Source organism: Dasypus novemcinctus, chromosome 8 (genome assembly GCF_030445035.2).
Source record: "Dasypus novemcinctus isolate mDasNov1 chromosome 8, mDasNov1.1.hap2, whole genome shotgun sequence".
Lineage (NCBI taxonomy): Eukaryota > Metazoa > Chordata > Mammalia > Cingulata > Dasypodidae > Dasypus > Dasypus novemcinctus.
In genome coordinates, this window is record NC_080680.1 from 71,194,373 (window position 1) to 71,207,334 (window position 12,962).

The 12,962-nt window shown below is 38.7% G+C and overlaps 1 protein-coding gene across 7 annotated transcripts in view; it reads left to right on the forward strand.

Annotated features, from left to right (window-relative positions):
- Positions 1-12,962, forward strand: part of TEK (TEK receptor tyrosine kinase) — a 127,199-nt gene that overhangs the window by 67,033 nt on the left and 47,204 nt on the right. For all 7 annotated transcript variants that reach the window (XR_011649412.1, XR_011649413.1, XR_009186816.2 and 4 more), the window contains 2 exons: positions 10,398-10,508; positions 11,411-11,563. Coding sequence is in view for 4 of the 7 variants with exons in the window: in XM_004447448.5 (XP_004447505.2) it covers positions 10,398-10,508; positions 11,411-11,563 (264 nt within the window). In the remaining 3 variants the exon portion in view is untranslated. The remainder of the gene's footprint in view (positions 1-10,397; positions 10,509-11,410; positions 11,564-12,962) is intronic.

Sequence of the window (12,962 nt, forward strand, 5' to 3'; positions counted from 1 at the left end):
ACAGACAACCAGGGTGAGGGGAGGGGAGAGAAATCAATACATAAATAAATCTTAAAAAAAAATAAAAAAGAAAACACAACAACAAAACCCCCAAGATACTGAAAGAGAAAAACTGCTAGCCAAGAATTCTTTACTTGGAAAAATGGTCCTTCAATACGATAGTGAGTTTAAATTATTCACAGATAAACAGAAACTCAGAGAATTTGTAAACAAGAATCCAGCTCTGCAGGAAATATTAAATGGAGTTCTACAGCCAGAAAAGAAGAGAGTAGAGAGAGGCTTGGAGAAGAGTATAGAAGTGAAAATTATCAAAAAAGGTAACCAAAAGGGTAAAAAGATGGACAAAAATAAAATTTGACATATGAAAGCCAAAGGATAAAATGGATGAAGTAATACCTTTAGAGTAATAATATTAAATGTTAATGGATTAAACTCCCCAATCAAAAGACATAGGCTGATGTAATGGATAAGAAAACGTGAGCGATCCATGTGCTGTCTGCAGGTGACTCACCTTAAACACCAGGATACAGACTGAAAGGGAAAGATTGAAAAAAAATATTTCACTGTAAATGCAAAAAAGTGATAAGAGATATAGAAAGCTATTATTTAATAATAAAAGTGGCAACTTCCCAAGAAGAAATAACTGTAATTTGTACTTATGCATCTAACCTGGGTGCCCCAAGATATATGAGGCACACAATGGCAAAACTGAAAGAAGAAATAGGATGTCTATAAAATAAGAGTTGGATCTTCTGAGGGCTACAGAGACCCACAGGTTCTATGGTCATGGCAGATGGAGTTCAGTGCCAAGTCAGTTGGCCCTTCTTTGGAGTTGGTGTTTCTGTGTGATGGAGCTGGACTCAGATGTGATCTCTTTTCACAAGCCTTTCCTGTTACTTTACCAGAATTGTAGTTGGTGCTGGGATTTAATATATACCCAGGGGACCTGAATCTCTGGACTGGCCATATGCTAGCCAGGCCCTGAGCCTCAACAGACTTCAGCTCCTATACTCTGGTTTATTGGACTTACCCCACTCAGCTAACATGGAGTTGAAGAATGTCAACCACCACACCATAGAGCAAAGAGTGCCTACAACTGAAAGCAGGAGGATTGCATCCAGCATCCATGTGGAATCTAAGCCCCCTCTTGACATAGATGTGGAATGGATACAACCAATCCAAGGTCCACAGGATGGAGGAATAGAATATGAATTAGAGTAGACTTATTGATATTCTATTCATGAACTATTGTGGTTATTAACTGAAGAAAATGTGGCATTGGTGTGGAAAAAGTGGCCATGGTGGCTGCTGGATGTGGGGAACAGGAAGAAGAGATGAGATGTGGAGGCATTTTTGGGACTTGGAGTTGTCCTGGGTGGTGCTGCAGGGACAATTACCAGACATTGTCAGTCCTCCCATGGCCCACTGGATGGAACGTGGGAGAGTGTGGGCTATGATGTGGACCACTGACCATGAGGTGCAGCAATGCTCAGAGATGTATTCACCAAATGCAATGAATGTGTCATGATGATGGAGGAGAATGTTGCTATGGGGGGAGTAGTGGGGTGAGGGGGGTGGGGGGTACACAGGGACCTCATATTTTTTTAATGTAATATTTTAAAAATGAATTAAAAAAGGTGGAAAAAAAAAAGAGCTGGAGACTTCAATACACCACTCTCAATATTGGATAGAACAATGGACAGAGGAAAAGTAAAGAAACAGAGAGCTTGAATAACATGATAAATGAACTAGACCTATTTATAGAGCATTGCATGGCAAAAGAGCAGGATATACATTCTTTGCAAGTGCCCTGGGTTCTTCTCCAGGATAGACCATATCCATATCACAAAACAGGTCTCAATAAATTTAAAAAGATTGGAATTATTAAAAAACACTTTCTCTGATCATATTGGAATGAAGATGGAAATCAACAATGGACAGAAAAAGGGAAATTTCACAAATAAATGGGGGTTAAATGCCTATATTAAAAAAGAAGACAGGGCTAAAATGAAAGAAATAACTGAACACCTGGGAAAACTAGAAAAAGAACAGCCAACCAATCTCAAAGCAAGCAGAAAGAAAGAAGCAACAAAGATTAGAGCAGAAATAAATGTAATTGAGAACAAAGTCGAGAAGATGAATGAAACCAAAATCTGGTTCTTTAAGAAGATCAATAAAATCAACAAACCCTTAGCAAGACTAACAACAACAACAAAAAAGGAATGGAAATGCAAATAACAAAATCAGGAATGAAAGTGGAAACATTATGACTGACCCCACAGAAATAAAAAGGATAGTAAGAGGATATTATGATGAACTGTATGCCAACAAATTAGACAACCTAGCTGTAATGAACAAACTCCTAGAAATGCACACAGAACTTATATTGACTCTACAATAAATACAGGAACTGAAAAAAAACCAATCACAAGTAAAGAGATTGAATCAGTCATCAAAAATCTTCCAACAAAGAAAAGTCCAGGACCAGAAGTCTTCACAGGTGAAATCTACCAAACATTTCAAAAAAAATTAATACAAATACTGTTTAAACTCTTCAAAAAACTGATAAGGGGGGAAAATTATCCAACACATTTTTTAGGAGGTATCAGGGATTGAATCAGGACCTGTCCATGGAAAGCAGTTGCTCAACCAATGAACTACACCCAATCCCCTACCCAACATATTTTGTGAAGCCAACATCACCCAAAACCAGAGTAAAGATACTAAAAGAAAAGAAACTTACAGGCCAGATCTCTAATGAATATAGATGCAAAAATTTTCAACAAAATACTTGCAAATTGAATCCAACAGAATTTTATACCATGATCAAGTGGACTTTATTTCTGGAATGCAAGGGTGGTTCAACATAAAGAAATCAATTGATGTAATACACCACATTAACAAATCAAAGGGAAAAATCCACATGATCATCTTGATTGATACAGAAAAGGCATTTGACAAAATACAGCATCCTTTCTTGATAAAAACACTTTAAAAGATAGGTATAGAAGGAAAGTTCCTCAACACAATAAAGGGCATATATGAAAATCCTACCGCCAATATAGTACCCAGTGGGGAGAGTTTGAGAACTTTCCTTCTGAGATCAGGAACAAGAAAAGGATGCCCTCTGCCACCACTGTTATTCAACATTGTGCTAGAAGTTCTAGCTAAAGCAATTAGGCAAGAAAAAGAAATAAAAATCATCCAAATTGGAAAAGAGGAAGTAAAACTTCCATTATTCACAGATGACATGATCCTATATTTAGAAAATCCCTAAATATCTATAAAATAAGTGATTAAAGCTAATAAATGAGTTCAGCAAAGTGACAGGATATAAGACCAACACAAAAATCAATAGTTCCTATACACTAGTAATAAGCAAGCTGAGGAGGAAATCAATTTTTAAAAATCCATTTACAATAGCAAGAAGAGGACTCAGATATCTAGGAACTAATTTAACCAGGACTGTAAAGGATGAGTATTTAGATAATTACAGAATATTGCTAAAAGAAATAAAAAAGAAGACCTGAACAAATGGAAGAACATTCTGTGTTAATGGATTGAAATTTCAAATACAATGAAGATATCAATTCTACCCAAATTGATTTATAGATTCAATGTAATACCAATCAAAATTCTGATGGCCTACTTTTCAGAACTAGAAAAGTCAACTAGCAAATTTATTTGGAAGGGAAAGGGATCTCAAATAGTAAAAAATATCCTAAAAAAAAATGCACAAGTTTGGAGGACTCATGCTTCCTGACTTTGAAGTGTATTATAAAACTACAGTAGTCAAAACAGCATGATATTGCAATAAAGATAGACACTTGATCAATGGAATCAAACTGAGAGTTCAGAAATAGACCCTCACATCTATGGTCAATTGATTTTTTATAAGCCTACTAAATCTACTTTTCTGAGATAGGACAGACTTTTCTACAAATGGTTTTGGGAAAACTGGTTATCTACCAAAAAAAAAAAAGGACCCCTGTTGCCGCCTTTCTCCACCCCTCCTCCCCTTCCAGCCCCGCCGTCCTTCCCACCAGTCCCGCCCATATTGCCAACCTACAATCTGCCCTCTTCCCCAGTAACTGCTTACCTCAGGTCTATCCATCAGCTTCAGCCTGTCCACAGCCGCCCCTTAGCCAGCCCTCCCTTCATCACGCCCCTCCCTCTACCCAACCCTATATAGCTAAGTGTACTTCCGTAATAAAGCAGACCTGTTCTTGCGCTCAAGCGGTCTCCGTGGTTTTTCCTTAACCGCGCGTCCCCCACGCCTGGAGAACCGGTACTCCCTCTTGGGGCACCCCCCGCCGGTGGTTCGGCAGGAGCAAGCCCCCCCGACTCTTGGGCCTGAGCGAGGACGAAACCCTCTCGCTCAGCTACAGACCCCTATCTCACTACCTATATAGTAATCAACTCAAAATGGATCAAATACCTAAACACAGGGGAGTGGAGGTAGCTGAAGTGGTTGAGCACCTGCTTCCCATATATGAGGTCCTGGGTTCATTCCCTGTACCTCCTGGAAAAAAAAAAACCCTAAAGATAAAAGCCAGGACCACAAAACTCGTAGAAAATAATAGGGTAACATCTACAAGACCTTTTAATAGGTTGGGGCCTCTTAAACCTTATACCCAAAGCACAACCAACAAAAGAAAAAATAGATAAATGGGACCTCTTCAAAACTAAACACTTCTGTACCTCAAAGAACTTGTGAAGAGGATAAAAAAGCAGCCTATTCAATGGGAGAAAACACCTGGAAATCACACATCCAAGTATCTAATATCCATGATATATGAAGAGATCCCATAACTCAACAATCAAAAGACAAATGACTCAATTTAAAAAGGGGCAAATGGCCTGAATAGGCATTTTTCTAAAGAAGAAATACAAATGGTAAGAAAATGCATAAAAAAATGTTCAGCATCACTGGCTATTCAAGAAATGCAAATCAAAGCTATGAGATATTATTTCACACCTACTAGAATGGCCACTATTGAAAAAAGAGAAAGCTATAAATGTTGGGGAGGATGTGGAAATATAGGAATGCTTATTCACTGTTGGTTGGAATGTAGAATGGTACAGCCACCATAGAGGACTGTTTGGCAGGTCCTAAGGAAGTTAGATATAGATCTGCTATGTGACCCAGCAATACCACCACTCGATGTATCCCCAGAAGAACTTAGTGCAGCGATATGAACAGACATCTGCACACTGATGTTCATAGTGACATTATACACAATTGTCAAAAGATGGAAACAATCCAGGTGCCCATAAACTGATAAATGGGTAAATAAACTGTGTTATAAACACCCAACAGAATATTATTCAGCTGTAAGAACAATGGAAGCCGTGAAATATTTGAAAACATGAATGAACCTGGAAGACATTATATTGAGTGAAGCAAGGCAGGCACAAAAAGACAAATATTGTATGATTTTGCTATTATGAACTAAATGTAATGAGCAAACTCATGGACTTAACAGCTAAAATATAAGTCACGAGAGAATAGAATGTGGTTAAAGAATGGAAAGCTGAGGTTTAATCTGTGCAGAATTGGTAAAAAGTTGCTTGTAAATGTTTGGAAATGAATAGGAATGGTGAAAGCACATCATAGGATATGTAATTAGAGGCACTAATTTAGGTGTATGATAGTGGTTTGCTTTTTGTTGTTTCTCATTTCTTTTCCTTGGAGTAATGAAAATGCTCTAATATTGGTAGAAGTGATGAATGCACTACCTTGTGACTATACCAAATGCCACTTTAGATAAATTGTGTGGTTTATGAACAAAAAAATAACAGAGTAGTGTAGCTGTTTGGTATTACTTATGAATTCCAAAAATAGATATTGGATTATGTTTTTAAACTGATCTATTTTTCTGGGCATATTAGATTGTATTGGATTCAGAGGTTTTGCTTTTACTTGATTAAATTATGATTAAGGCTTTGATTGGGTCACATCAATAGGATGTGGCAGAGGACAGAGTTGGGAATTTTTGAGTTGGAGCACCAGGAAGTAAATATGCAGAAGAACACAGAGGAACAGAGATGGCTCCATAGACATGGCAGAGGCCTGAGAAAGAGAGAGAGCCTGACAGTCTACAGCTGACCTTGTAGAGCAACAGAGCAACTGAACCTGGAGAGACGTGAGCCCCAGGAGAGAGACAAGACTTATCCTAGCCTACAGCTGATATTGGAAGAAACTGGGATCATGGAGTCTTTAGAGGAAGAGGAAGGCTGGGCCCTTGAAGATGCTGGAAGCCATCTGGCTCCAACTCATGGCAACAGACTTTGGTGAGGGAAGTAACTTAGGCTTTATGGCCTTGTGACTGTAAACTTTTACCCCAAATAAATAGCCTTTATAAATGCCAGCAGATTTCTGGTACTTTGCATCAGCATCCCTTTGGCTGACTAATTAGGCGGATTGGGAGAAAATACACCAAATGTAAGATATGGGCTATAGTTAGTAGTAAAACTTTGACAATGCTATTATATAATTTGTTACAAATATTTCACAATGATGCAATGAATTAGTGGTGGGGTGATGTATGGGAACCCTGAATGATGGTATGCATGTTTGTTTTGTAAGTTCACAACTTTTACTATACACTTATCCTTTATAGATGTTCATGTATGAATTATATATTTCAATAAATTTTTATAAACAAAAAAGTAAGAATGCATTGGAGTTGGTTAGGCATACAGGAAAATAAGGAATAGAAGAGAAGGGAGGAACCTCATGGTTTGAAGGTGAGCGACCACATGGTCTGTTTGAGGAAATGGATGTAATTAGAATGACTGGAATTGAGTGCAAAGGCGCAGGGCTGGGAAAAGATGAGACTGGAGAAATGGTGTTGTGGAATGAGTGTGAAGGTTTTCAGTTCATGTCTCCACTTTCATGTTTATTCACTGTTAGTACACCACCAGCAAGGGACTTAAACATCCATAACTCCATCTCTGTCATCACTAGACTGCAGATATGCTATACTGTCCTCACAGTGCTGTTGTGAATATTAAATAAAGTAACAATGGACATAAAAGTACATTATTATCTTTAGTCTTTATCTAGCATCAAATTAAAGGAGATAACTTAAATTTAGTTCCTTTATTTTTTATCCACTTTGAAGCATCTTCGTTTGCAACGTGAACTATCATCTACTTTATCTCCAATCCTTAATGAATATGTGACCAACAACCAGTAAGATGAATTGTGCCCCACCAGTTTATGTCCCACCAGTTAATTACCCCATCCAAGTGATCTTGATGATCATACCAAAGCCTCAGCAATTCCATCTATAAAATCAGGCAGTGAGAAGGTAAATCCTCTCTGAGCACCTACCATCGCATAACCTGTGAGAGGTCTTTGGAGCTGGGTGATCTTGGACAGGTTACTTAAGTTCTCTCTCCCTTAATTTTCTCATTTGTAAAATTAGAATAATAGTATCCTAAGGATACAATGAGAAGTAAATATGTTTAAAACACTTAGAAGAGTGCCTGGTCCATAGTAAGTACTATTAAAATGTGGCTATTATTTTTTCATATCATTGGATATCAGTGTAGGTCTACCCCACGTACAAGGGAGCACCAGGCTCCTGTGTCATCAGGAAGCTCCAAGTATAACATGAACAAGTACAGACCCCCTTCATTAGTACTCAGCAGGAGAAAACAAGCCTAGAGACCTTCATGTAGGAGGTGACAGGCTCTATGGTGTTCCTACCTGTAAAAACAGAGGGTTTAAAATGTACGAAGTCTGAGGTAATACAAAGCCACCAAGTGTGTGTTGGGGTGGGGGGAGCTACATTGGCATTGAGCCTACTGGGGAATCTTGGTTCCTTTTCAGAACACAATGCTGAGTGGGAGAACTCCCACATCAGCTAAACAACCATCACACAAAGGAACAGAAAATATACACAAAGAACATAGAAAGGAACAACGAAATGAACTGGCCAGAAAAAAATTCTCATAGTTGTCTGGGAGCATGCCACAGAAAGGTAGAGCTAAAGGCATTGTGCTTGCTAAACGAAGCGCCTCGTGGGTGTCAGGGGCCCCATGAAGTACCCACCCAGTCTCCTGCCTGCCTTGCCTGCATATCAGGCCCATCTTAATTGTCAAGAAAGCTGCCACTCATGTCCTATTATAACAGTGTTGCTCTATTTTTATTTGAGAAGGGCGTTGATCTTTTCTAGGCTCCCAGTGGTTTGGCTTACATCATTTCATATTCTTAACTTTCTAAGGTAGAAATAATTACTTCTAAATGATTAAATGAGGAAACTGAGACTGGAAGGGGTGAAGTAACCTGCTCAAAGAGGTTCTGTAAGTGGCAGAGTGTGCATCCAAACCCAGGACGGTCTGATTCCAACACATTCACACACCCGGTCATGTGGGTAGTCCTGAAAGGGCACCAAAGCCAGGTCAGCAAGCACAACCCTCTGTTGAAGAAAAGGAGTAGCCGAACCTAAAGACAGCTCCTTCTCGGTGTGGCTCAAACAAATCTTCCCTCCTGCGGTATCTCTAAACCACAAGTCCACAGAGTGCTTAATCAACCTCTCTCAAGATGCCCACCGGAAAGGCACAGATGAGACAAAAATGATTGCCTTCTCAGTACAGAAGGCACAGAGACAGCTGCTTCATCCCCGCTGCCTCAGCAGCCCCGCCACCCCACCCCCCACCCAGGCTTGCTCCTGGGCAGAAACTCTGTAGGGGCTCATACTTTAGAGTACTGACATCTAATTTAAATATATTCTGGTCAGAAAATGTTCTATAGGATTTCGATTCTTTGCTAGTCCTATAGACATGCTTTGTGGCTTAATAAGACAGAAAAATGCTTGGAAAATAATGCGTATTCAGATAGCTAGGCCAGGGTTCCATTAATATCCAACAGATCTTTAATGATGTTATACAGATCTTTTATGTTTTTCCTTAAATATATATGATCTGTTTGATTAATCAGTTTCTGAGATTTCTACTATGCTCATGGACTTGTCAGTTTTTCCTTGAGATTCAGTTTTTGCTTCGTATATTTTGAAGCTCTGTAATTAGATGCATAAACAAGTTCAGGATAATTATATTTTCCTGGTGGATGGTTCTGTTAAGAACATGCAAAGACCATTTTTATCCTTAATAATTTTTTTTAGCTTCAGAATAAATTTTTTTCTGATATAAATATTTGCCACACCAACTTCTTTTTGTCAGTAGTTGCCCATATATAATTTTCTGTCCCTTCATTCTCAACCTCACGGATCATCATGTTTAATGTATAACTCATGAAAAAGAATACATAGTTCTATTTTTCAATTCATTCTGAGTTTGCCTGAATGTTAAAATATTTCTTTTAAAAGATATATTTGAATGATTTCTACCATCTTATTTTGTCTTTTCTGTATGCCATGATTTTTCTTTGAGTCTCTTTTTCCCTTTTCTGTCTTCTGTTGGATTAGTTGAATCTTCTTTTTCTCTTCTCTGTCTTCCTTCCATCCTCTCCTCCATGTTTAGGCAAGTTAAATATTCAGCTTCTCTTTTTTTGTTGTTAACTCAAAACCTAAAATTAAACCCCCCTCATTCTTATATTTGTGGTTCTTTGCAGATTTTGAGGCAAATCAAAGAAACTCAGCAACTATTGTGTCTGGGAGAATGTTAGATGATTTTATTTGCATCACATCTTGTCTAATAAACCAAGGGACTCCAGTAATATCATGTTCCAAGCCTGACCCAGAGACAGAAGGTTCCAGAAAGATTTTATAAGCTGACTATATAGTAACTTTCCCAGTTTTCTCTAAGTGCTGTCCAGTCCCATAACTATGTCAGTTCATATATATAATTAAAAGGTAGGAGGCAAGATATAGGATTCTTTTCTCTCCTTATTCTTTGATATCCACATTAGTAATAAGTCCAGCTTTGTGTTAATCCCACTTGAAAAATGCTTGAGGCATTCTAAAGCAATTAGTATTATTTGGGGGTAATAACACAAACCAAAAGGACTAAGGGAAAGCCTTTTGGATAATGTCTGTCCATTCTTGTTATTTTCCACTTTGGAGAAGGATGGAGAGTCATAGTTAATGCAGTGTATAGGTAATATCAGGCATTAGTTTGATAATAAATATTAATCACCACAGAGTCCTCACCTCCCCAACCAGATGCATGGAAAAATTGTGTCATGTGCATGTTGCATGTGTACATTTGCATTTTAATAGAGGAAATGACTTACCTTTCATTAGATTATTAAAAGGGTATATAATTCTCAAAGGTTAGAAACCATTATACACCACTGGTTTTCATATCATAAAACCCAACTGACTCTTGGCAAGTGCCAGCCCTCCATCTTCTGAAGCTCAAAGTTTGTTGCTCCTAGAGAAAATGTGTGACTTTATTTGGTGTTTGTTTTCTCTCTCTTTTAAAAGCTTCCTTCCTACCAGTTACTTTAACTATGACTGTGGACAGGGGAGATAATGTGAACATATCTTTCAAAAAGGTGTTGATTAAAGAAGAAGATGCAGTGATTTACAAAAATGGTGAGTATATTTTCCATTTTCTTTGAGCACCACAGTGTGAGACATCAGATAGCACATAACATATTGGGTCATTATCCTACTGTAGTCTGATTATCCTACTGAAGTAAAACTGCAATGAAACAAGCTTACCATATTCTGTCTGTGATAGAAGCCCTCTTAGGCAATGTGCTTGGTTACTTAATCACATTAATTAAATTGGGAATACATACACATATGCCCATGTCCATACCCATACCCATACCTATCCCATATACATATTGTACATACATACAAATAATACCCCATCATGATATAATAAGTGGGCTCCAAAACCTCAGCCATATAACTTGGGATTGTTTGAATGTGAAGTTAAGGAAATGATGAGCAGGGTGGGCCAGGAAGCCAGCTGGCAGCTGTTCTGGTGGTCCAGAAGTATAATGCAAATCTATCTAGGTCCCAGCTCTGGTTTGGCACCACCTGGTGGCAGGTGCCTGATCCAGCTGAATATTAGTGAGGTTTATTCTGGTTCCTGTGGATGGATAGGACTTTTAAGTTGGAGTAGTGATTCTAGGAATCTCCTGGCTAGTAGATTAGTTACCAGAGTAATCTACCATTCTCCCACCTAGTGTTCTTTTCCCCTCTGTGTTCACCTCTCTGTACAGTAGATAAGAACTTTAGTTTAACCCCATCTTCCTGTGTTTGGCAGTAGAGTTCATAGACTAACCTGTCTGCTCTATTACCATGCCTTTCTCAACTGCTGGGAAAGCTCTGCATAGCTCAGCCTTTTCATTCTCCCTCCATATGAAATAGGCTGGAACACATTTTCTGTATCAGGTTAGGGAAAGATGATCAAGTGGAGAGGCCACACAGGGAAAGTAGAGTTTGAGGTTAATCCACTATTCTCCACTCCTGTCTCTTACCAGGCTCCTTCATCCATTCGGTGCCCCGGCACGAAGTACCTGATATTTTAGAAGTGCACCTGCCACATGCTCAGCCCCAGGATGCTGGAGTGTACTCGGCCAGGTACATAGGAGGAAACCTCTTCACCTCGGCCTTTACCAGGCTGATAGTCCGGAGTAAGTGATTGAGAAGCCACCATTTGTGGTAGAATAGTTGTTAGGATATTTTGGTTGCAAGTAACAAAAACTGATTCAGGACAGCTTAAGCAAAAATTGGAGACTGGTTGGAAGGACACTGAGAATTCTTAGGAAATTAAGGGACATGCTGATAAGTTCCACAGAAGATAGGACTCAGGAAAAATCGGGGTTCAGCAACAGAAGGTTGTTGACTTTCTCTCTAGTATGCTACCCTTACCATAACTCAGCATCAACAATGTGTCTTTTACTTCCAGATTTTTAATTCCTAGCATGAAGAATCAGATTGGCCTAATTTAGCCCAGAGGTCTGCCCCGCTGGCGCAATCAGCTCTAGACAAGGGCAGAGCCACCTGGTACAGCTCTGAGTACTAGGAGCTCATACCCAAAGAGTAGGATCATCCTCATAAAAAGGAGGATCACAGGGAGCTAGGTAGTCTGTCTGAAAAGATGTGATGAATTGGGACCTCTGGGTTGTTCTAACATCTAGTTAGACATCAAGTCCCCTGAAAATCCCACACTTTTCAAATCATCTAACTCTCAAATGTGATTTTACTTTCAGGTTTGAAAAATGCAAGAGCTAGAACTAATGAAATCTTTTATTTTCTACATTGTAACTATCAAAGTGGGGAGTAGCCATAACCAATAGCTTTTGTGGGGAATTGATCTATAGAAAGCAAAATATTTACCCTGAATTTGTCCCAGCAATGCCAGGAATTCATAATATGGAATAGTCAGTTCTTCAGATCTAAGTCCCCAAATTTCTCTGTCTCTCCTCTGATGACTGGTAGCTCTGATTCATGAAAAGTATTTCTTTTGTTTTGCATTATGCTCATTCATTCACTCAACATACGTATGTTGATCATAATCTGTACCAGCAATTGTCTTAGTATTGAGAATGCAAGCCCCTTGGGTAATTGCCATTCGTAATAGGTAGGTACTCAAATAGATGCTTGGATATTGCAGTATGGCAATAAAAGTACGAAAAGTGGGTTCATCTAGAGTTGACCCCACTCTAATCCTCCTCTGCAGGATTAAAATATAACAAGGTAGTTTTTAGGCAGGACTATTTCTGAAAAATCCTAGAGGAATCTGCCCATGAACTCCAGGACCAATTTTTTCTTAGATATCTACTGTGATTTCTTCTCTTCCATTAAACGCCAAGATAGCCTTTTTGTTAGCAAGACTGAAAAATTCACCTCTAACAGCTTGTGTCACATTTACCTCACACATATGTGAAGTTTTTGACTTGGGAGAGGCAGGTGAAACTCCTTTCCATTCCACTCAAGCAGAAAAATTCCCAATGGCAAAGAAGCTATACTATTTAGTGAAAATGTTGCTGCAGTCATTTCATTTAGATAGTTTCACTCCAGTCTGACACA